Genomic DNA, 25,389 nt, shown 5'->3' with positions numbered 1-25,389 from the left:
TTTAAAAAAAACATAAGCTTACATAAAGGCCGAACAGCGTAAAGTAACTTTGTTTTTTTTCTATGTACTGAAACAACAGAAACTCAGTCTGCCTGTCCTTCATGACTAAACCACTGAACCAATTTATATGAAAAAAAAATTGCACAAATTCAGGCCTGTAAAAGGACATAGGATAATTTTTTTCACTGAAATCTATGCCAATAATAAGCCGTATAACTTTAACCCCTGAAAATGAAGTCTCTGGCAATCGAATATTACATATTTCGACCTTCGAATCGTGTACAATGACGTAATAAGTTTCCCTTAAATTCAACCTTGAGTTTCGTTATTCAAGTTGCATGAATGCCTTCTGCATGCGAGGTTCATGGCATTTACGGTTTAATGGAAATACCATTTAATTATTTATTTGTATGATTATCGGAAATTGGGCAGCGTAGTTTAAATTCTTGATTATAAATCTATATTTCTAATTTAGTCCGTAAAGTAGTCTATAGTTATTTTCAACGAAAGTAATAAATTTTGTTTCTCAGATATATACACAACTATACCATAGATTTAGGTTATTTAAGAGGAAGTTAACAATTTCTGCGTTCGCTTAATAACACAAATATTTATGATTTTAAACTGTCGCAACTTGTACACATAATATTGTCATGTAACGGGTCTTAATCGCGATCGAAAATTAAAGGTTAGAACTCGCGACACAAGGAGACGACGCTTAGCAGCCACATCAGTCAGCTCGTGACCACGGTCGATGTAATTCGATCAAAACGTCGGGTGAACAAATAAGGTCTTCTAACCTTTAATTTTCGATCGCTATTAAGACCCGTTACGTAATAATACAAATATTTATGTTGCATAAAAATTCGACCCGATCAAGGAAACTTTATTTCTTTATGAGCTTGGCTGCACTGCAGTCACCGTCAAATAATCAAGTATATATGTAAATATAAATACTAGCTGACCCGCGCAACTTCGCTTGCGTCACATAAGAGAGAATGGGTCAAGATTTTCCCCGTTTTTGTAGCATTTATTACTGATACTCTGCTCCTACTGGTCGTAGCGTGATGATATATAGCCAATAGCCTTCCTCGATAAATGGACTATCTAACTCTGAAAGAATTTTTCAAATCGGACCAGTAGTTCCGGAGATTAGCGCGTTCAAACAAACAAACAAACAAACTCTTCAGCTTTATAATATTAGTATAGATTACACTTACCATATTTTCCATCAAACAACGTGATCTTCCAGTCACTGGTGAGGATGTACCACGACATGAGAGCTACCACTACTTGTGCTATACCTGCGAATGATGACTGACACAGCATCATTCTATCTCTTATCTCATTGTGGCAGAATTCTGCTGTCATGGTTAGTAGAGCGCTGAAACATGCTGCAAACCTAAAAAAAAAAACAGTGTTTGTCTATCACACTTGAGTCTTAATTTTTTTTAACATATTTCTGTCCCAATGCTGGGCAAGGGCCTTCTTCTAAGCGATTTCCCACTTATATATTCCCACTTTAAACTAAAAGATTAACTATCTTCGAGAAATAAATTTAAGGACTCAAGGCCTAACCCCTTCCTCGTTTGGGATTAGATCCTAGCTCAGCAGTAGGGCAGTGACGGTTAAAAAAGACTTAAAACGTAATTAACAGAAGAATAACAGCTAAAGAATTCCACAAGTAACCTACTACTTAATCCTGCAACAAGTCTTATAACTTAGAACATGGTATTTCTCTTGTTCACTGGATAGTTTAATATCTAGTTATTGTAAATTTAAATTCAGGAAAATTTGTACATAAACAAAATAACGTCTAACGACCTTAAGTTTCTTCACATCTCATTTACTTTACTACAAAATACAAGCAACACATTCAACTTTCCTTCTCAACAGCTCTCCAAAGAGCCATCTGTTATCTAATCATTAAAGCACCAGCTGTTAATATTCAAACAGATTCAAAGTAAAATGTAAATAAATTAACAGTTTCTCACTCTTGCTCGGGTCAAAGTAATAAAAGATCAAAAGTCTCCAGACCTTAAAATAACAGATTTAAACTGAAATGAACTTTTCAAGTTACACTGTTTGTGTTGATTTGCTCATTTGCAAAGTATTTCGAGTAATCACTTACTTTTCACTGACAAATACTATTTAAATAAGGAGTTCTACAAAAGTATTAACCCTATTTCTCACTACAGTAGCACTATTTTCTACCAACTGTACTGTAGCAGGAAGCTTTTAACATTTAAAATGACTTGGAAAACGTTGCTCCTTCGGTATACTCTAGAAACGCTGACAATTTATCATACTTTATCGATAGCTACTGGACTGTTGATAGTTGTAAGAAATTACCACTTGCCCTGGTTGGCAGACTTTACACACCAGCAATGTATAGTTATACATGATTTTGTTATAGTTCAATAATTTACGACGCTTTCGTGGCGCAGTGGTTAAGATATTCACCACGCAACAACCATTGCAGCGGTAGGTCGTGGGTTGTTTCGAGTCTGGTTGTACTGTGACCGGTTTTTAGCATGTTTGTAAAAGGCCTTGCGACACAAAAACTATTCTTAGTGCGTAAGTGGTTTATTTAAAAAAAAAGGGAAAAAAGGAGAAAACCTTGTAAGCACTCATTCACATCTACTATCAATATACAATCATTTTAATTGCTAATAACATTAATTTAAATAAGAATTATTAATTATTATTTTCTAGGTTAATCGTAAATGCCAAAGCTTTCTACTAAGTTGCCGTAAGTTTCTACTAATTCATATAGGTTAAGTAACATTTTGTAATATACATTTACTTAGTAAAGTCATAGGTGGCATTAGGTTTGAACTTGCAAGGTCTCGTTCAACGATTACAATGTATGCTAACGTTGTTCAAGGTCGCCTAGCCAATAGTCAGAGAAATTTAGTAGTTTTACAAGAAATAGTGCTAGACCCCACTGTAAATCTAGTCGAATGAAACTGTACCCTTATAAAACATAATCCTATTACTATGTTAAGTAGTGCTATAATTTTTAGGCTAATACGACAATGTACTTGAGTTTTCGTGAAGTCTTAATTGGGCTATGTAATGTTTAACTTATAGATATATGTATATTGTTAACCCTTTTACTTCTGCTGATATAATCTATACTAATATTATAAAGCTGAAGAGTTTGTTTGTTTGTTTGAACGCGCTAATCAGGAACTACTGTCCGATTTGAAAAAATATTTCAGTGTTAGATAGCCCATTTATCGAGGAAGGCTATAAGCTATATCATCACGCTACGACCAATAGGAGCAGACTACCAGTGAAAAATGTTACAAAAACGGGGAAAATTATGACTCTCTTATGTGACGCAAGCGAAGTTGCGCGGGTCAGCTAATTACTTATATATTCAATTTGCAGTGTATATTTATTTGTGAGGTTCAAATCTTGCGAGTTATTTCTTTAAATGACATCCTTACACCAAATATTGTGGAAATATAAGTAAGTACTAATAAATATACGAAAATAAATATTATTGTCATGGTTGATGAAAGGTCAAAGACCTTAATACAAAATAGTTCTGAAATATACTCAGCAATGAAATTTATAAACAAAATAAAAATAGAAATAAAATTTCCACAGTTCACCACAAAAATACAAAGTAACAACATTAATTCTTCGTGAAACAATAAATCACCCCACACTCACATTTTATACACTTCAAGAGAACTTAATTCACAACCAGCCATTTAAATCCTTAGGGACTACAAGATTTGGATATTCAAATGTAGCTCCCGAGTTTTGAAACTTTGAAGATCCAGATTTCGCTATTGTGACGAAACAATTACCCTAGCTTAAAACATTATTCTTTTGTTTCGAAACAATGCTAGGAATTTTAAATCTAGAATTTTGAAAAAGACTGAGAAAAATTCTTTGAAAGGTCCGAGATATATAAATCTGAACGAAACTTGCGTAGACATTAATTTTAGTGTAACAAAAGGAAAATTTTTGAACTGTGAAGAACTGTCTACCGACCTTTCGAGATGTGATTGCAATCTGAATGAACTATGAACTAGCTTGCTTTTGAAAAGAAATCAAACTTTACTTGTACGATTTTTAAATTTAGTTATTGTATAAAAAGATGTTTGAATGTAGAAGAATTTTAAGAATTTTACAGCGATCTTGTTCTCCGATTTCTAGTGATTTTATGTATGTACCTACATAACATTCAAGTAAAATAATGTTTTCTGTCAATGCATTTTCATTAGTTTTCAAAATCACTTGAATTTCTGGAGTATTATGTTTCTTGTCTATTCTAAGAAATAATTAATTTAAACATTATGACGCACGAATTAGATATCAAATTGGTTTGTCACAATTTAAGTCTAGGTCAGACATTTCATCGTTGAAATAGCCTTTCACATCAATTTCAACAATTCTCCATTCATATTTGATGAAAGGCTACAGAATCATAGAATTTATAACAAACTCGATGTAATGTAAATTATTCAAATTATTGTCAATGTCTTTCGAGACTTGTTAGTTTTGCCTGTCTACAGTTAGTTCAATTTTAAGTAATTGTGTCTTTCTATTCTATGAATTGAGACTTTATACATTGTAAATTAGTTTGAGACAGGTCGTTCTAGAATTACGGCTTAGAGAATAGAGAAACGGTAGAGTAGACGAGCCTTTAGCCTTTGGAACTTAATATTTCTTAGAAATTACTACCACTACTGCTGGTTGATTAGTGTTAGAGATGCTAAATTCTGTCAATAACTGTTTTAAGAGCAGTGATAGCCGAGTGGTATAAGTTGACACCTCCCATGCAAGTGGTCGCAGGTTCGAACCCGAGGCAACACACCAATGACTTTTCGAAGTTATGTGTGTATTAGAAATAATTATCACATGCTCCAACGGAGAAGAAAAACATCCTGAGGAAACCTTGTATGCCTAAAATTTGTTTAATACATTTATTGAGGGCATGCAAACTCCCCAACCCGCACATGGCCAGCGTGGCGGTCTAAAGGCCTAAACCCTCCCTCATTACGGGAGGAGACCCTTGCCCGCAGTCTTGTCTTGTCCCGCAGTGGGACAGTAATGGGTTAAAATTATTTATTTATTTACATAACTGTTCAAAAATTCTCAGGCGTGTAGTTTTTCATCACGATATTTCCTTTTACCGTTTAGTTGATGCAATTAACAATTATTTGTAACACAAGTAACTTAGGTAAGTAATAGGTTTGTTACTTTAGGTTAAACCCTGGATCACTTGCGTATAAGGCGAATGTTTACCCACTCTTACACAACTAAAAATAAATTGAAATATACTTACACAAGTCCCTCAAAGAACTTTGCTGCCAAAAGAACTTCGAAAGACTGACTTGAAGCAGCTATTACTGTGAATAAGAATATACCTCCGTAGCCGTATACTAAAAACTTTTTCCTTCCTAACGCATCAGTAAGGAAGCCAGCTATCACTGATGATAATAACATTCCTGAAAAATAAATAACGATTTAGAATACACAGGACATATTAAATACAAAGTAAGATTGTCAATTTCTCTTAAACCAAAAGACACCATTTTGAACTGAATGCTGGTCAATGAATTATAAAATATGGTATGAGGTGTATTTATTTTACATCAAACTAGATTATGCCCACTGCTACGCCCGTATTCTTTTTTTGTTGAAAATAGCTTTTTTGGAATATAATCTTTTGTACTGCCAAATTTTAATTAATGCAGTCAAAATGTAACATCAATTAATGGATCAACAAACGTAAATACTCTTACATTCTTACCAACAAAAATAAGAAGACTTGATTCTATTAAACACTAGCAAAAAAGCTTTTTACGAGAAGGAAAAGAGGTCAAAATACTACTTATGCCCTAGATTTTAGCATTACTCATCAATGTACTAAAGAAGTACATAAAACAACCATTTTATGTTCATTAATACCTATTCCATTAGCTTACTCCTAATTTTAATAAAACAATTTCAACTCTCGTACTTTTTATAACATTTTCTACTTTATACGGGATAATTAAAGGCTGCTTTTACTGGCATAATGTTGGGTTTTCTATACATTATAGCCATTTAATAGTTTTTGTTCTATTTCATATCAATTATAAAGAAAATCAAATGAGATTTCCTAGAGGAATAGCAAATGTAATTATATTGTGTTGTGTGCTAGAAACCCAGCTAAGTTTTTTGTCTGTACTAAAAGGTTAAAGCCTGCTAAATTTAGTTATCTAATGTAATAAGTATATAAACACAAAAATGCACTAAAAATACTTACCAATGTAAGGCATAGCATTAAGCAATCCTTTCTGTAGTAAATTCATTCCTAAGTCGCATTCCGCTACTGGCAGCAAATAACCTGTACTACTACTAACTAAAACTCCAGACATAAACCCAAGAAAGGCTATGAACAACAACTTTATATGAAAACGGCCGAATGTACACGCCTTCAATGCGGCATTTATTTCTTTTAGCGGCGTCAAGTTTGGCTCGACTTTGTCTGAAAATAAAAACTTGATGAAACATGCTTTTGTACGTTTGTAAATTATATCTGGCGTGAAATAGTTGTAGAAAGTTTGTTTTATTTTCATTCGGGAAAAAACTGTATCTCTGATAAAATGGTGACAACAATATTTTTAATTTGAATCTGTATTTTTATCGTATAATTTACACATCATTTCTGATCAAAAATTTGGTTCATAACTTTGAATAGATAAAACATTTTTATTAATAACTAATCATTGTTCTGGTAAGCTATCTTTCGCTAGAAAAAACGTAATATTTCCAAGATAAAGTACTTCTACTTTATATATAATACTTTATTCAACAGCAGAAACTTGTAACACAAATACAAAAGACGTCTGAATTCGCAGTAGTGGCTAGAGAATTGCAATACGTCAGCCTTTATAAGCTAACTCATAACTCCTATCTTGCAGTAAGCTATCGTATAACTCACAAGGGATGCTATACAAGATACACTAGAACATCAGAATAATTTGAAACGCGAAAAGATCCGAGAATTTACGATGAATATGCGGCGAATAATATTCGTGTCAATATCAGAAAACATTATGAGAGATTGTGTTTTCGCAAACCGAGAAAAGATAAGAAGCAAATAGGAGAAATATCCGAGAGAATTGCTCAAACTATATTTTTGTTGTGAACGAAATACGAAACCAAGAGGAAAATGCGAAAATTTAGGTTGCCCTCCAATTTGAACACTCCTTTGTCTAGAAACGATTATACTAACTCGATGCGGGCTTAAGTTATAAGAATTTTAAAAGTATTATCTTTGTCATCATAAAGAAAATTTTGAATAACTTTGTTCTGTATCTAATTTCAACTTTCATTGTGACTAACGATAAAACTCCGGCCCGGTTGTTATAAAAATGAATTTTGAAGTTACAGCGCTGACCTTTAAACTAAACAACTTCTTTTATAAACGTACAGTGCTTCAGTGCGTAAATTAAAATAAGGGAAATATGCCAAAAAGTTCGTATATAGGTTAAGAGACAATATAAATAAACTTTTCAAATAAAAATGTTAGAAGAAAAAAATACAAAAAATGTCAACATGACGTTAAAATTGCAAACACCCGTAAAAAATCGACAAGGAAAATTTTTAATAGCTAATAAAATAAAACATTCAAAAAGTTCAAAGAGCCGAGACAATGGAACGGAGGTACACTGCTTGGGACGTGAATTGGGAGAATCCGCTCCAGTTCCAACAGACACTGAACACATTGATAGAGACGTTAATCAAGCCCGAAACTTTGAAACGAGACTTGTTCTTTGCCTTACTCCTCATTGTGATCAAAGAAAATGATTTTGTACTGAAAGGGAATACAGAAATCAACGTTGTCGATTACATATTATCTAAAAGAAGGAAAAACGATACAGTTTATGAAGTAAGTGTTATTTTGAAACGGTTCCAAGATACTCCAGCGAAGATAATAGCGAGCCCTCTGACTGATATGATGTTAATCAATGCAATAATACCAGACATCAATAAAGAAACATATTCGTTATGTTTTGAGATCGATGATTACATAATAACAGGCAATTTGGGAGCTCCTTCAAGTTTGTCTAATTTAGACGAGTTGGTACTAACTTTTAGGGAGAAAATTCTTATTCCTGTTAAAAGTTGTATACTAAATTTCTATAATCATCCAAGTTCTGCTTTACATGGATTACCTGACGATGTTTTGTATGAAATACTTCTATGTTTGCCCGTAGCTGATATTTTGAGCTTATCGCAATCTTGTAAAAGATTGAGGAAAGTATTGAGTGGTGAAGATTTGTGGTTTTTGCTTTATAGAAGAGATTTTTGCACTGTCATAACAGATGAAAGTGTAAGATGGCGAGATATGTATAAAGATGCTTATGTTAGGAGACAAGATATTAGGTACGAAACGGGTTATCAATTAAGAAATGACGTTATCGAAGAGAATGTGGAACCTGTGAGGGATTCAGAATGGACTGTGATTTTTTGATTTCATTAAATGGACATAGGAATCACTTATAATCTCGTTTGTTTTTTTTATTTCTCATCACACTCGAGGACAGTAATACGTTGGTGCAGTGGTTAAGGTGGTCACCGCACAACTACTCAGTGCGTCGAGAGGTCGTGGGTTGGATTCCCACACGGAACAAATACTTGTGCGATCCACAAATCGTTGTTTCAGGTCTGCTTGGACTTTGTGTCCGTTGTTTGTATGTTTTCGCAAAATTAGTGCAGGAGTTGTATTTTTAATAACGAAACTAAACTACAAAGAAACAAGATATCAAAATCGATATTGTTTGACGAACGGTGATATTAAAATCTCCTTATCCCACTAAAATTAGTTCTATGGAAAAGTGGTGGTAATAGATAAAATGAAAAATACCAACATTTTTATTTGGCCCGCATAATTTTCATCTGTTCAAAAGGCACGTATAAAATAATTCCCCTGTCATAAGTTCCTGTTATTGCAATATTTTTTTATACATTTTCACATCGCTGAAACATGTAACACAGTTTTTATACGCACTCTAAAAATAGCGAGGCAATATTGTAATCCAATAAAATATTTTTTGGTGTACGGGAAAAAATTACTCGATTTCAAAAAGTAATCTGGATAGACAAGTTAAAAAATGGTCGGCGCTTCAAAATTTGTCGGGAACAAAGAAAAATGGGTCTAGGAAAATCTACATTTAAGTTGTTCTAAATTTTTTTGGTCTTGTACGTTCAGAAATGTAAGTGGAAGAAACTACTTACATTTTTCTAGTAATGTTTTGCTGTTTTCTTTTTACTCTGTAATTGTTTTGCGTGTAATGCTAGAAAATTTTATTTTTAACGTCGTTTTTGTGTTGAGGTAAAATGTTTCCATTTTTATTCGTACGTTTGTAGTTAGTTAAATTAGTTTCAATGGTGTTGTTCTGTTTTTTTTATTAATCATGTCGACTTTTTTATCTATTCAATAAATAGAAAACAATCAAAACATGTATTATGTTATGATTGCCTTTGATATTATTTGGACACGCATAACAAGAGATACGGATGATTGGAAAAAAAAATGGGAGAGCCATTTGCCCAGCAGTGGGTCAGCTCAGGCTAACTACAAAAATGAGTGTTGCCAAAGAAAATTGGCTGTAAACATAAATGCTGTTACATTATTTATCCATTTCAACCACAAGGAACACACTCTCGGGGAACAAAGGAATGCTTTCTAAGATTTTCTCAAAGCAGCCTCACAAATATTCGTGCAGCGAGCGTGTGGTTGCGGATAGAAATAGATTTCATCCCATCCCACGGGTGCGATGCAGGAACAAATGGATTATTCAGGATGGACTTCACTGTCTGAAGGTATTTCACATTTACAGAAACCTGTTACGAAATTCCTTAGTAATAGAGCTGGGCTAGTGTACTGCGAATCACATGGATTCAAAGGTCCCCGGGCTATTGTATTTCTCATAACTTTAAAGTTTTCGCGTTGCATGTTTATTTTCTCTCTACCTAAGAAAGTCTTCCTACGAAAAGTTGGACATCTTAGGTGTAATGCATTCTTGAGAATGACTACGATATTTTTATTAGATTGTTATCAACCGTAGGTTGGAGTTTGATTATATGCTCAGTATTTGGTAATGCTTTTTTTCCATGTACCATTTTGTTACTTAGGGATCTGAAAGAACTAGCCTATGTCCTTCTTGGGGATAAAAATTGATAGAAATTGTCTTGGGGATATAAATTGGCTTATGTTCTTTAAAGTGATATAATTTGTTGCTTTCCCATAAATTTGTACGCGTGAAATTCTTAGCTCCCCTACATTTTCCTAGGAAAATTCATGCCAAAATTCGGCTTCTTGCGTTCAGTAGTATTGGCTGTGCCTGTCGGTCAGTCTTTATATAAGTGCCAGCCTTTATTCAAATAGGTGCAGCTGTTTTGATGAGGAGGCAGAACAAACAACATCAATTTAAATATTATTATTAAATGAGCATAGATATTATTATTATAGCTAGTGTTTTCCACGGCACAACACGTGAACTCGTTAAACATGTCTTATCTGTGATATAAAACAAATATACAGTTAAATTAGCAATCATGATTACACATTGATAAGAAACAGTAGGCTATTTACATTGTATTTTATATGGCAAGTTTGTCAAGGTATTCGTATTGTTTTCTCACGAATTCTTACGTAAAACGGAAATACTGATTCAATCTTACTATGAAAATTGCGTAGAATATTTCTAAGCTATGATAAAAAAGAGGTATTATGTGCTGTGTCACGGTAGCAATTCATCAAGTGAACAGATTTAGATGCAGTTTTTTCTTTTTTACAGTGTATTAAGGTTCTAAGATGGTTTGGCAAAACAAGTTTCGTTTTTTTATGGTTTTGCCTATTACCTGGTTCGATAAATTTTATTCACATGACTACTACTGCAGATATTTTGAATCTTACTTTTATTTGAGAAAAATGAAAAGATTATGTTTCACTTACTATTACAGACCAGCAAGGTTCTCAATTACCTACTCAATTTAAGAGAGACATAGGTTTGCTCTAACTAAACAGATTATGGAGCTGAAAAATGTGCCATTGATGGTGTAGGTTGTGGTTAACTTTTAGAGCAATATCTTTTCAATTTTGTCAGATAAACGTTGGTCAGTACAGAATTGACATAGATCGACTAATAAGTAACTTTATTTCCATTTACAGTATCTATCACACTACAGATAACTCCTCCTACTGTGATTATTCTACCACAAAGAACATTAAATTTCTTCTAAGAATTTCTTTGTTGAGAACATTTAATGTATTTTATACATTGTATTTTATATGGCAAGTTTGTCGAGGTGTTCGTATTGTTTACTTACGAATTCTTACGTAGAACGGAAATACTGATTCAATCTTACTATGAAAATTGCGTAGAATATTTCTAAGCTATGATAAAAAGGGGAATTATGTGCTGTGTCACGGTAGCACCTCAACGAGTGAACCGATTTAGATGCAGTTTCTTTTATACAGTGTATTAAGGTTCTAAGATGGTTTGGCAAAAGAAGTTTCGTTTTTTTATTGTTCTGCCTTTTACAAAGAGCCTGTCTTTAATTTTTATGCACATAACCACTATTGCAGTCATTTTGAATCTCACTTTTATTTGAGAAAAAGAAAATGAGTTAATGATTATGTTTCACTTACATACTAATTCTGAACAGCAAAGTTCTCAATTACCTGCTCAATTTAAGAGAGACATAGGTTTGCTCTAACTAAACAGATTATGGAGCTGACAAATGTGTCATTTATGGTGTAGCTTGTTGTTAACTTTTAAAACAATATCTTCTCAATTTTGTCAGATAAACGTGGGTCAGTAGAAAATCCACATAGATCGACTAATAGGTAACTATTTCTATTTAACTATTTACATCAGTCATTGACTTTATTTCCATTTGCAGTATCTATCACACTACAGATAACTCCTCCTACTGTGATTATTCTAACACAAAGAACACTTCTTCTAAGAATTTCTTTGTTGAAAACATTTAATTTTCATCGCTTCCTCTACAAGAGAAGCTTTAAAGGTTGCACAATATTATGACACAGTAATTACTTCACCCTCGGTAACTCAGGGTTTATGAGCGTGACTGTCAATCGTAAACTTTGAGGATTGATGTCTTCCACGGGGAAGATTTTTAGCCACAGCTTGGAATTGTTTGTTTTTGTCGATTATAAAATAAATGTTGTAGATAACACTAAAAACTAGGTATTACAGGAAACTGTTATATGATCTCAAATCAATTAAGAAGTAAAAATCTTAATTATTGGTTAATGTGAAAGTCAGCCTACGACCATGGTTAGTGTAACTTGCGCCGAAACGTCCGGCATTTTATGGCAAAGTGCTTATTCGCGGTAATTCACGTATTTTACTTTATGATAAAAAAAAATACATGGCATTGTGATACATCATGCGTGATATATCAGTTGACAATTAGGGTAAATTCATTTGATAACTTACTTTGCAGTACATTGCAGTGATTTACGTTACGGCAAAGCCGTAACGTAAATCACTAGTAATATAAGAAGAAAACGCATAGCTTAGTAACTATTGAATTCTTCTCATCTGAGATACACAATAGCTCCCTCGAGCTACTACAATTAGCTTGTTTCTCTGACACAAAGTAAAATGCAATCACACGAATATTCGTACCCTACGGAGATCTGACCCAGAAGGATCGGTGCAATGTGTGTCACTAGTTTAAACATTGCGTCAAATACGCCTGTGTGTAGCTGTATTGGTGTAGTTTTACCCAAATACGTGAGTTCATTTGTTGTGTTCGTCTGTTCGTTTGTTTAATATGTAGTGTAATGTTAGATTGGCTACCTCGGTCCCAAATAAAGACAGGTTTCTTTTTTATCTCATTTAGGGTGTATTCCATACATCTGCCTACATTTTCGGGTGTAACCTAGGTGTGATAAGTACTAAAGATAGGTCTTTCTTTAGGCTTATAACATTCGTGTCGATGTCATCACTAGTGAATTGCATAAGTGTACGACAGAAGCGGCTGATTGATTGAGGATTTGGGATATGCAAGTTTGATACACGCGGGAGTACGCAATGATGATGATCACTAGTTAAAAAAATATATCCCTATAAAAGTCATATCACTTAAATAAAGAGTCTTGTATGTAACTTTCAACAGAGTAGAAGTATACAAAAGTTATAATTTAAAGCGTTAGCCCCCGTTTACTTATGCAGCGGACAGTTATCTGATTGCAGCGGTTCCCTATTATTGAACAAACATGAAATTTTACCTTTTAATCCATAGAAATCGTGCATCGTCAGGGCTCTCTTCTAAATTGTCGCATATATTTTGTTCAATTACGATCCCACCTATATCCTTTCACAAATAATATACCTATCTACACTAAAACCAAAATACACCAACTAAATATTGGAATACATAAATCAGATCCCACAATAAGGTCACAAAGTAGTCTCTCGTATCAAAATATCTCGAACCACACGCCTAGTCCCAGGTGTATCCAAAATAAATCTTCAAAGCACTCGAAAATAGCCTCCTCTATTTACACGACTTTGTTATTGAGGAGAGTGTATTTTGTAGTTCGGTCTGCTTTAATGGTCTATACTGGATAGAATTTGATAGATTAGCTTTTTGAGCAGTAAATACGACTGCTGAGGTTGAGGTTCTCGATTCTTGAGTATTTGCTATTAATTATTTGTAATTAATAATAGACTAGCCGCTTACTTTGGCGTTGCGGGTTACGCCTTTATTGATGAAAATCGAATGGAAATCCGTTCAGTTAATTTTGAGTTTATCACGAACAGACAGATAGATGCAGTATTATGATAATAATATGTAGTATTTATTCTATAAAGTAGCCCAAAGTTTGGTGACCAGTATATAGTATAGACTCGCCCTCCTAGTTCAATAAGACTCAAATTGCAAATAACAAAACGCTGGTATATTTCACACACATTTACCTACACATTCTCTTCTTCTACACATACTGAGGTTAAGCAATATTCAAATATAAAATACATAAGCCCAACAGCCAAATAATGTACTCCATAATTCTAGAAACTCTAATCAAAAGCATACCACATTGGAAATTGATTTTGGATTCATTGGAAACCAATAAACGTACGCTTTGACCGAACACCTCGTCCGAAGAGGTTATTTAACGTGTTTGATGAACTACGGCATCATTACACGTATTGTGAATGTACACTGCATTTTGTAATGAAAAGCCGAGTATAGTGCTCAGATTCACGTGAAAATTATAGCTGATTAGCGCGTTTAGTGCATATAATATCTTTTGAATAAAATAAAACAAGTGTCTAGCTAACCTTCCGCACAAAAACCATTTGTCGCTAATCGAGTTGCTATAGTTCATATGTGACTGTCTCTGTGGAGTGGTTTAGGGCACCACGTCGCTACTATTGCGGCGGGAGATCATGGGTTGGATTCCCATACGGAACAATTACTTGTGCGATACACAAATAATTGTTTTGGGTCTGGTTCTACTTAGTGCCCGTTTTTTGTATGTTTGTAACATTCCCCACGACACAAGAGCATTAATAACAGGATTTCAGAAACATATTAAGTTAATTTACATAAACAATAATAATTTTAATAATCATATTATCAATTGTATCAATATATTTTAATAGAATCGCGAACCCTATAGTTCATTCGGAAAAGTGGCTGTCGAAATTATAACAAATTATATCACATTTATAATTTAAAAGTTTTCACCATGTTACCGACCTATTAAAACCCTAAACCGGAAATTTCCTAGAAATCCCTTAAGCGTTCGTAATAAACTCAAAGTTAAAACCAAACAAATTACTAATTTAGTTAGACTGACTAAATCCTAGTAGTAAAACAGTGTATTAATAGAATACAGTATAAGCGATAAGCGTGTCGTAAAAGGGAATCTGTACCTAAAAACTATAATAATAATCATAACTTTTAAACTCTCGCGTTGCATGTTTTATGTATAGAATACGGGAATTAACGCGAACACGCATTTTACCTCAAAATGCCTAACGTTTCGGCGCAGGTTGCTCTCGCCGTGGTCGCAGGCTGACTGCTGATATTAAACTGAACTAAAATCTATGTAGGGTCAATATTTTGATCAGCAAAAAAAATAAATTGGTAAATGTGTCTTCATACATCATCTGTTAAAAAGAAGACAAAATTGCATTCTAATGGATCAAAAACTGTGACTTCAGTAGAATTAAATCATAACTGAAATTATTGATTTATAGTCTACCCCGCAGTGAACCAGCGTGGTGGAGTAAAGGTTCCCTACCCTTCTTGTGCAGGAGCGAGACTCTTGCCTAGTGGTGGGACAATAATACGTTTAAAAAAGATATCTATAAAATTCTTATATAGTACTTAAAGTTAAAAAAATATGATGTATTTTCGATATAAAATGTATCTATTTTATTTGCTCATACTTTTATACCATCTATTTCCAAGAATAACAATCAGTAGAGCTACTAAAACATGTTCGACAAATCTAAGAAACCTAATAGACTATAGGTATATTCTAATTCAAAGAAAACGAATATTCGAAACTTCGTGTGTTTAACCACAATTCCTTTCACTTCAACCTAGAAAATTCTAGCAAAACCGCAGTACAAGAATAGGGTGAATTTAACCAAAACTGTTTACCTTACGTGCGTATATAAAGAAAAAATTGAGAAAAAGTCTACTTTCGTTCTTTATATTTTCATTCGAATATTCTAACAATCACCTAATTGGCACAGATCCAACAATAAAAGTCTATTGTTTCGCAAGAATTATTACCGTCACGATATCTATAGAGTCCTTTTAAAACTTAAAAAATGGTTAAAAGTATGAACCGAACTCTAAATACCATAATTTTCCTACAGGGGAAACTGCGTCGGCAGTTTTGCGGGACATCAACTAAATAACTGTGTCATAAAGATTTTATAAATAAATAATAAATAATATGGAATAAAAACGATTAGCTCACCAAAACAACGATTTATATTAAGAAGAACAACTTACGAGCCTCAGCAAAAGCCGGCAAATCCAATTCACTCATCTTAATATATTTATTTCTATTTATTCCATAAATAAAAAATATTCCTTCCGTAAACGCACTCATATATCTCCTTAACGTGTCTCTAGTAACTGCCGTAATAACATCTTAGTATAATTTAATATGATGTAATTAATTTACTTAAGATGACAAAGACCTTGTCACACCGTCCAATTAATCTTGATCCCTCGTTATATATGACGTTTATGTACTATCTCACAACTTAGTAGTGAGTCTTGCAGAGCACGTTATATATAAATTATCTATATTAATAATTTCGTCAATAGGCACGGTAGACTCGATCGAAACCTGATATGAACAACAACACATAAAAATATTGATTTCGAGTCGACAACATAATATCCGCAAAATTTGGATTATGGAGAATTTCGGTAAATTCTAATGGCACTGACAAATAGACCGCAGTCGCTATATTGAATGCTTTAGTTGTAGTTTGGCGAAAATTCTGTTCCTGAAAAGTGGTGTTACTGCTACGGCAATTGCCGTGAATGTCGTAGCAAAATTCACCCGAGCGAAGCCGGGTTTGCATCTAATAGTTATTAATTATATGTCCAAAATAATGTAGCTGTAGCAAATAGGCCACCACCAGTTGCATAAGTCTGTTCAAAATCAATAAAAATCAAATCATATTTTATTAATTTAGGTCAATTATTGACACTTATGATAGTTGTTACAATTACTGAATCTACCACTAGCCCGGAAAGGGGGAAGAGCCTTATGAGAAGAGCTAGCAAGAAACTCAACTGTTGGTCAGTGGTGTTGTAAGTTCAGAATTTTGTATACCACCTTGCAATACTCTCTACTAAGTTGTTGGCCTGTACAATGATGTATGACATAAATGGAAGTGTCATGCTAAAATGGTTCAGAAAAAATATAAGCAAATAAAGATAATATTTATAACCACTTGTGTCAATGCGATTGCCACTGAATTGTACGTCGTTTCCTTCATTCACGAGTTGTCTGTGTATTTAGGGATTTTGATTGTGTATTTTGTGAAAATTGTTAGTGACTTCGTGGAATACATTCGTGATGTATGTATGGAGGAAAATGTATGCGTAATGCTATCAAACGTGATTTCATTAATATCAATATGTATAGTTTGCAAGTCATGTTTAGGTTATTGCACAATTTGTGGTAATAAATTGGTTGCAAATATGCAAAAATTTATAAATACATGTTTTACTCTGTGTGGATACTTTTTCGCGATCGAGTCACGAGTGAGTGATGCAGTGTTGTAGCTATTTGAGATAAAGATTTAAATATTTTAGTTTACGTTGCGACAAAAAAATTGAGTGCCTATTTTAATCTCCAAACTGCACTAAACTATTGTTAACAAAACAAAAATCAAATTAAGTGCTAATATCAAACTCGGAACCTTCTTCTAATCGTTACCATACTAAACATTAAATGATAAAGCTGTATAGTGGCATATTTTTTTTACTTCTTTTAAGGCATATTTTCTTTTAAAAACATAATATATATCATATTATGTTTTTAAATAGACATTGACCTTGATTGCATTTTTCCTTACACTTGGTAGGTACTCGTTAATATCAAAGGAGTGACATCTAAACTCACTTTAAAAATGAGTACTTATAAAGTCTTCTATCCGGTCAGTTTTTCCTACAGAATTTCTTGATAGCTACTCGGTTGTTGATACTCAAGAACGGTAAAAATCATCAAATGAATTCACTCTAGAAATATCTAGATACAAAAACACTATAAACATTTCAGAGCATTTCCCCAAAAATACTTAAATTGTACTCTGTTTTTAGCTGCGGTCTCCGTGGCGTTGATTTTAAACAAACGTGGATTTCACGAACAGCCGGAATAAAAATTAGCTCAGATTTTACAGTGAAGCCTCCGTCGCGTGCCTCTAATTTTGTGATGTCATTGGATAAATAACATTCTCTTTCCGCGTTTATTTTAGACTGAGTGAATGTGTTTTTTAATTACATTTTAGCTGTAATAGGCATACCAATAAAATTGTGACAATGTATACATATTTGCTTATAAATGTACATTTTGATGAAAACAATGGCGTGTGACTTGCAATCACGCATTTCTCTTTGAAAACTTTTATTTAAAAAATTTACAATAATTATTGTGAATTATAAAATTATGTGTCTTGACAATAACAGTCTTGGTATTTACGCAGTTAGTTGTACATAGGAGTCAGTGTCTGTATAATAAATGACTATATTCGATTGGTTGATAGATATAAGTTTTAAATTAGTGAACTTTAAAGTTACAATTTTGTAGTTTCCCAGGAATCTTGGAGAATTTGTGATGCATAACGATAAAGAAACTGTGTTTTAACAAAAAAGTCTCAAGAAATGAACAATTGAACTAGTTTTAGTAACAAACGTAATACAGAATGCAAGCCTTAACTACAGTTAGAAGACAAACTGCTACGTGTCTGTGTGCTTCCAACGTTGTTCGTAAACCAGAGCACAATTTGATAAAGCTGGCAACATACGGCGCTTTACAATGTTATTTCACTTAGCCTCAGTGACATGTGAAAAGCATACCTGTAATGTGACATCAACGTATGTTGTTCAGCAATTTTAGGTTCAACAAGTCTTAGTTATAGGGGTTTTGCTACTGGAATAAAAATAATAGTAGCCAGAATCGGGAGTGTATGTTAAGTGAAAGTGTATGCAGAAGTTTATGCAATATGATTGGCCAAGCAGCGTTTTACCAAATGATTATAACTATAAATATTCGGGAAGTTCGTTATAGCACTTTGTCTGACCTGGGAATCGAACCCGTTACTTTGCGATCTGCAATTCCATCGGACCACGAAAGCAGTTGACTTTTATTTTAAATCGTCATTACATACTCTTAAGTTTTTAATAGTGAATAAAACATTCGTGATAAAAAGTAGACAATAAAACACAAAAGTATATTTTCTAAACAATTTATTTCAACTCTCTTCTTTCTTTGGTGTGAATAAAGCCAGTACAACGAGACCTGTAATAGAAAAAAAGCTGTTAAAAAAATCCGTAAAACCACTTTGAATCCCTCAAATTAGTAGCTTGGCTTGAGCGCGGTCCAATCCAGATTTATACCGAATTGGGCTGCTCACTAGCTGAAGCTAAACCGAAATGCAGTGCAGCCAACTTAGAGAAAATGTGCTACAAAATTCTGACGCCAAATGGCACTTAACTGTTACTTTAGTAACAAAATATTTCACAGAAAATGTGCTGAGCTTTTATAAGACTTTTATTAAGAGCAAAATATCTTAGTGAAGTTTGATATAGTGAATTTTAGGGGAAGTACTATACGGTTATAGTAACCACAAAGTATATTTTGAAGCCGTTTGTGTGGTTAAGGTGCCCCCCTTTTCTACCACTACTACCGCGCAGAGGTAGTGAATTCGATTCCCACAGAACAAAAATCTGTGTGAGTCTAGTTGTCCTTTGTCGTCTGTCTATGTTTTCGTATTTATAAAATTCTACTTTATCATAATATAAGAAAAGATTTCGTAACAAGTTTTAAGGCAACAAGTCCTTTAAAACGGTACTAAATTTTATAAAAAATGTATTTTTTATGCTTACACATCATCAATCCAGTCATGGTGTAGAAAGGTATTTCACAACCCATGTTGAGGAGTATGGGGAATCCAATATTTCCTATCAGAGTGCCGACTCGTGCGACAAACATCACCAACGCCATTGCAAGAGATCTGTGAAACAAAAAATGATACAGTTTAGCAAGACTACAGGCTCAGTAGCGCGGTTGATAAAAACAACGGGAACGACAACTATACTAAGTGATTATGATTTCTGCAAATATCAGTTCAGGTCCAGGTGACTGGTGTTTGGTAATGGGATAGTCCCTTATTCATGTAATAGAGGGCAGAGAACTCACATTGTAAACGATGAAACGAAAACTCATTTCAGACGCCGTAACCAAAATACACCAACTTTCTTAAAATACATATAAAAATACTTAATATAAATACACTTATTTTTATAAACAAACGCACTCATTTTTTTAAGTCACGCAAAAAACTGATTAAATAACAAATCACAAATAATATATTTATACAATTTGTATCTGATATTATTTAAACAGCTGTTCAGAAATAATTGGACAGTCACATGATATGTTAAAAAGTAAATAATAACATCGAGCAAACCAGCTGTTCAGACAGTACTTACTAAATCATATTATTAAATTAATGAATTATTAAGTTAATGAATAATAAAAAATCGTTAAATATCTAAATCACTCATAGAATGCAAATTTAAACAAAAGTAGTAGGTATAAACTGGGTGACTGATTTTATGTATGTATTCATTGTCAATATATTTACCTCATCACATGTGTCGTCATGAAAGCATTTTTTGGTATAAAAACTTTTCATTTTACGTTGGCAATTAGAGTAACAAAAATATTGATACTTGTACTTTCGAAACTGGAATTTAAAACATATGTATTGGTGCTTACGCCTTTATTGCATTGGGGGTGCGATATATTCTTACCTCATAGTAGTAGGAAACACTTCAACCAACACGACTTGGCTCAAACTTTTCATTGTCTGTGTGATAGCAATATCAACAGAAAACAAAGCCACCATAGTGGTCTTAGAGTTGGCCCAACGTATGCCCAACAATGCGCCAACACTGATCACTGCGGCTAAGATCAGGAGACATTTCTTCCCGACCTTGTTGACAACCACTCCACTGATGAAGTATGGCACCATGCAGACTAAGCCTATGATGATGCTGTTGATGTAGGTTTCTGTGCCGCTGACGTGCTGAAATAAATAGTATTATTTTTTACATAAATCTTATTTAATAAAGACAACTCCCGCAATAAAAATTGCGTTTGTGTCGCGGGGACTTTAACTAACATACAAACAATGGACACAAAGTAGAACCAGACCCGAAACACAAGTTGAGAGTGAAGTTAGTAGTTGGTTGTACATCATGTCTGTTTTTGTAGTGTTTTAATGTCCCCAAAATTAAAACAATTTCCCAAAAATTTTTAAATTACCGGGTTCCGTACCCAAAAGGTAAAACTAGAACTCTTTTACTAAAAACTACGCTATCTGTCTGTCACCAGACTGTATCTTTGATTGTTATACTGAGCTGGGATAGTCAGACAGTTGAAATTCTAAAAGATGATATATTTATTTTGCTGCTTTAACAACAAATAAAAAAAACTGTTTTTTTTAAAGTTAACATCATTAAAACGTGTCACTTGCGCCAAAAAAAACCTTTGTAAATACGCCCTAAAATAAAAAGTCAAAACACAAAGGGCTTGCGGCAAAGCCTAGCTGTACTTCTAAAGGTAGTTTGAGAACACAGAGTAAAACTATTGTGGCTAGACCATTAGTGGAACATTTGGCTTAATTGGAAGGTTAAGCTTTAAACTTATATATCACTGTTAATTAAAGAACGAGAACAATAATTGTTGTATACAAGGGTTGGTAATAAGTTTTTTTGTTAATGGAGGGGTCGTAGGTATTGTGGGCGGGTAAATTGAAGCTGTTTCGCTAGTTTTGTCTTGTTTTTGTTTTTGGTGGTAGCTTTTCGTCTGCTTTGTAAAAACTGCTCCCCACATTTCGATGTCGATTTAAATGTCAGACTAGTTTAAGGTAATAAAGACAATTTATTGAGACGATTAATAATTATTTAGTTAGCATTTGGATAATATGATTACAAAATAATGATGACTACAGAAGAAAAGACAAGCTGCTTCCTTATTGTACAAAATGTAAAATTGATAAGTAAGGCAAAATATCTAGTTTAGAATATAGAAGTGTTAACAATATAAAACGCACCCAATATTTTCGCCTATCTACCGTCTATCATTACGATTACTTGTAACATACATAAAAAGGCCAAAAGTCTCATAACTCCAACATAAATCTGAACAACCTAATAAATAACTAATCACCCAACAACAGCAATAAAAAAACAACAGGAAATCACAAGCAAACTGTATATTATAACAATAAAAGAAGGTTTCATTGTCATATCCACACATTAGAGCTTCCGCTATCCGCCGTTTTGTACAAACTAACTCTTGCACGCAACGTGGTTCGCGTGGGACTTGTATATAAATCAACTGGTAGACATCTTATTGACATAAAACATTCCTTTTTTTCGTTAGAACCAGACTACGGTGGAACCGATTGAAATCGCTGTAGCGGTTCTTGATGGATTGTCTAGGTAGACTAGTAAAAAACTTCTGCTAAATTGAGTCGGATAAAATGATGAATGCTTTGCGAACGGTTTTGTTGGTTGAATTTGTGGTGAAGACCTGGATTATAGCGATAAGGTAAAAGAATAAACTGTCTAGATTGAGGTCGTTGCAGGAATCTGGGTTTTACCGATAAAGCATTTATCTACCTTCTAGAAAATAGGTATATTAATATTCCTTTCAGAGCTATCTAGACCTACTGATGCAAATCATTTATGATCAGAAAGCTGCGTCTTCACTTTGAGTTTCAAGTCTTTAAACAGTTTTTGACGTAATGCTGAGTCCTTGACCTACATTTGACTAGTGTAAGCGCGTTTTAAACAAGATAAATACGTAATTTTAAGCCAAAAAGAGTCTCTATTAATATCGACTACTGACAACCAGCTATCTGTCAATAAATACAGCGCCTCTAATGGGTGACATAGAAACTATTTTATCAGTACATTTTAAATGTCAAACTCTCGATACTCGACAGTACAGACTACGCAGAATTTTGCTACAAGTCGCGACATTTTTAAAACATCCTTAAAATCCTTGTCACCTTATAATCCAGAGGCTACAAAGTCAAGCAATAACTCGCTCATTACAATACCAGTAGACCGATTTACTCCCACGCCGGAATAACCCGAAGATGCTTAATAGTATAATTTATAGCTGACTAAAGTACGTGACTGACAGAACAGATTTGAGTGGAAGTTTCCGTTATTAAGTTTAGTTTGCTGTTGCTTGTTACTTCAAAGGGGAGTGTAATGTTTTATATTAAAAACTATTGTTGCTGCGGAGCCGAAATAGTTCAGAATTGAGTCAGAATCATGATCTTTTAGACTACTGAAAATAATAAAAGCTCGTAAGATGGTAGGTATTGAAAAGTAGTATGTTATGTTTCTCGCTGAATATCTAGAAAAAAAATTCGAAAAGGATGCTTTTCTTACGATAAAATGTAGCTTCATCACATAATAAGGACTCCGGCATTTCATGAATCAATCATCTACTATGAAGGTATCTACTATAATTCAGGTAACTAGTCTCATAAAGCTCTACCCCCTTTCCGAGCTAGTGGTAGATTCAGGAATAGTAACGACTATCATAAGTGTCAATATTTCACCTAAATAAATAAATGATTTAATTTTGATATTGATTTAATGTCTTAAAGATCATTCTATACGTCACCACACTCTTATTTTAAAAAAACAATGAAAACTTAACCAGAGAACGAAACATTTTGGCCTTGAATAATATCACATCACAATATTGTTCGTTGATGCATAGAAAGGAATTGCAAAAAAATACAAAAAAGAACATTTCACATTTTTCTATGAAAGGAATCTGAGATCATACTTTGCTGGATATGATTTCCCCACATGTCTATTCCCACCAATAGTCCATAGTCACTCAAATATAAGTATGTTTATGTGTGACTCAATTGACACTGGCCGGAACGTTTTTGGAAGAAACTATGATAAATCATAGCAGGGATAAGGGCGGTGTTAAATATCAAGATATAAGCGAGCAGATATTTTATAGCTTGAGAACAAAAACACGGAATAGAATTTGTAAATTGATGTTTTGTTTGTTCTTTTTTAACGTGAACACGTCTGGACTAATTTAGGTAATAAATTATAAGGTAACATTTTATCTTGAGAAAGACCGTAGCTATTTTATCAAAATAAAAATGAGGATGGTGCCGCGTGCTAACTAAGTTCACAAATAGTAAACTGAAAATAAATTCACTAAATAGTAAAATAAGTTCACAATACGAAACACTGAAATTAAAGCTAGTTTAATACAATACAGATTAGGATCATCATTTTAACGGCACAGCTCTCTTGTCGTCTTTCAAAATAATCTAATTAACTTACTACTAATAAACTACAAAATATTATGTTAGTAAATTATGTATAAGCAAATGGTAATATTTGCTTATACATAGTTTACTATCAAGCAAATATTACCATTTGCTTATACATAGTTTCCTATCATAATATTTTGTACTTTATAGCTTGTCAGTATGCCGCGCCCTAAATACGATATATTTTCTCTCCGGAACTCAATTTGGATCCCTAGGGCGACCCATCATCGACATCCAAACGAGAAACTGCAGTAAAGTATCATATATCAATCTCTTCACTTCGAGTAGATGAGTTATTTACTGGCTTGCTTTTTTATAAGATTAATTTTGATATCCCGGGAAAGTTATGTAGTTTTTGTATAGATAATCATTAATAGCAGCGACAAAGTAAAACATGTTGTGTAGCTACAGTTATTTTAAAACGACTTCAAAAACACAGGAGACCCAAGACATTTTGACCCAAAATTCTTTTGTAATTTAAAGAACCAATATTTTACAAAAATATGTTTACAAATCATTATTTCCATAATTTGCTTGAAATAATCATAAATAAATATGTCTCATTATTTTAACAACATAAATTACATTATTATATCACTGGACTTCAGTAAATAATGAATGTATGCAGCACAAATTTTTCATATAAAAATTATTATAATTCATATAGTATTTTTGATAAGGGATATTTGTTGCTCTAGTATTATCCAAACGACACATTTTGTAAATATTTATTTTGTTTTACATAGCGAAATAATATCACAATTTATTATAAATTATTGTCAAAACCTCAACATAATATCAAAATTTCAAAACATTCCACTAAAAATTACTCAAAGTATAGGTATGTATACTTATAGTTAATTTAGGTTTATAACTACAAATGTAACCAATATCTAGAGTAGGTATTCACAGAACTGATTTACTATTCAGAGGCTGATAGTGAACCAATGCTGAATTATATTGTGAATATTATTACCTACTAATTCTTGGTACGCTATAGTCAAAGGATTTGTAATCACAGGAAATTAGTCGAATATCGAACAATAATTGGAAATATTTCGGGTAAGTATCGTAGCTTACGAATAAGTACCAGATTACCTATCTTCAAGATAAAGTGAGATCAAATTTATGAAAAGAACTGTCGAAATTCCTAGCTAATTGATTAGCTATTTTATACTTATGAAGAAACAGAAATCGGGACTTAAATTCAGTTTTCACATTTCTGTAGACATGGATA

General features: G+C 33.2%; 4 protein-coding genes across 6 annotated transcripts in view; 2 read left to right on the top strand and 2 right to left on the bottom strand.

The window, feature by feature from the left end:
• The window catches only part of LOC142979826 (synaptic vesicle glycoprotein 2B-like), a 35,603-nt gene extending 19,415 nt beyond the window's left edge, over positions 1-16,188 (bottom strand). The window contains exons 1-4 of the mRNA XM_076125014.1: positions 16,033-16,188; positions 6,275-6,496; positions 5,309-5,471; positions 1,221-1,402 (exon numbers count right to left, since the gene is read on the bottom strand). Of these exons, the coding sequence (XP_075981129.1) occupies positions 1,221-1,402; positions 5,309-5,471; positions 6,275-6,496; positions 16,033-16,132 (667 nt within the window). The 5' untranslated portion in view covers positions 16,133-16,188. The remainder of the gene's footprint in view (positions 1-1,220; positions 1,403-5,308; positions 5,472-6,274; positions 6,497-16,032) is intronic.
• LOC142980068 (zwei Ig domain protein zig-8-like) overlaps positions 1-25,389 on the top strand; it is a 505,717-nt gene that overhangs the window by 315,504 nt on the left and 164,824 nt on the right. The window lies entirely within an intron of this gene.
• LOC142980162 (uncharacterized) lies at positions 7,503-8,488 on the top strand. The gene has a single exon (XM_076125492.1). The coding sequence runs from the start codon at positions 7,667-7,669 to the stop codon at positions 8,486-8,488; it is 822 nt and encodes a 273-aa protein (XP_075981607.1). The 5' UTR covers positions 7,503-7,666.
• Positions 19,000-25,389, bottom strand: part of LOC142980066 (uncharacterized) — a 38,562-nt gene continuing 32,172 nt past the window's right edge. For both annotated transcript variants that reach the window (XM_076125348.1, XM_076125349.1), the window contains exons 8-10: positions 20,578-20,852; positions 19,648-19,775; positions 19,000-19,060 (exon numbers count right to left, since the gene is read on the bottom strand). In XM_076125348.1, the coding sequence (XP_075981463.1) occupies positions 19,014-19,060; positions 19,648-19,775; positions 20,578-20,852 (450 nt within the window). In that variant the 3' untranslated portion in view covers positions 19,000-19,013. The remainder of the gene's footprint in view (positions 19,061-19,647; positions 19,776-20,577; positions 20,853-25,389) is intronic.

The sequence above is a fragment of the Anticarsia gemmatalis genome, chromosome 17 (assembly GCF_050436995.1).
Source record: "Anticarsia gemmatalis isolate Benzon Research Colony breed Stoneville strain chromosome 17, ilAntGemm2 primary, whole genome shotgun sequence".
Classification (NCBI taxonomy): Eukaryota; Metazoa; Arthropoda; class Insecta; order Lepidoptera; family Erebidae; genus Anticarsia; species Anticarsia gemmatalis.
The sequence above is the reverse complement of the archived record's forward strand: the minus strand, read 5'-3'. Positions and strand labels throughout refer to the sequence as shown.

Coding starts and splice junctions, on each gene's coding strand:
- LOC142980162 (XM_076125492.1), top strand. CDS start 7,667: ATGGAACGGAGGTACACTGCTTGGGACGTGAATTGGGAGAATCCGCTC.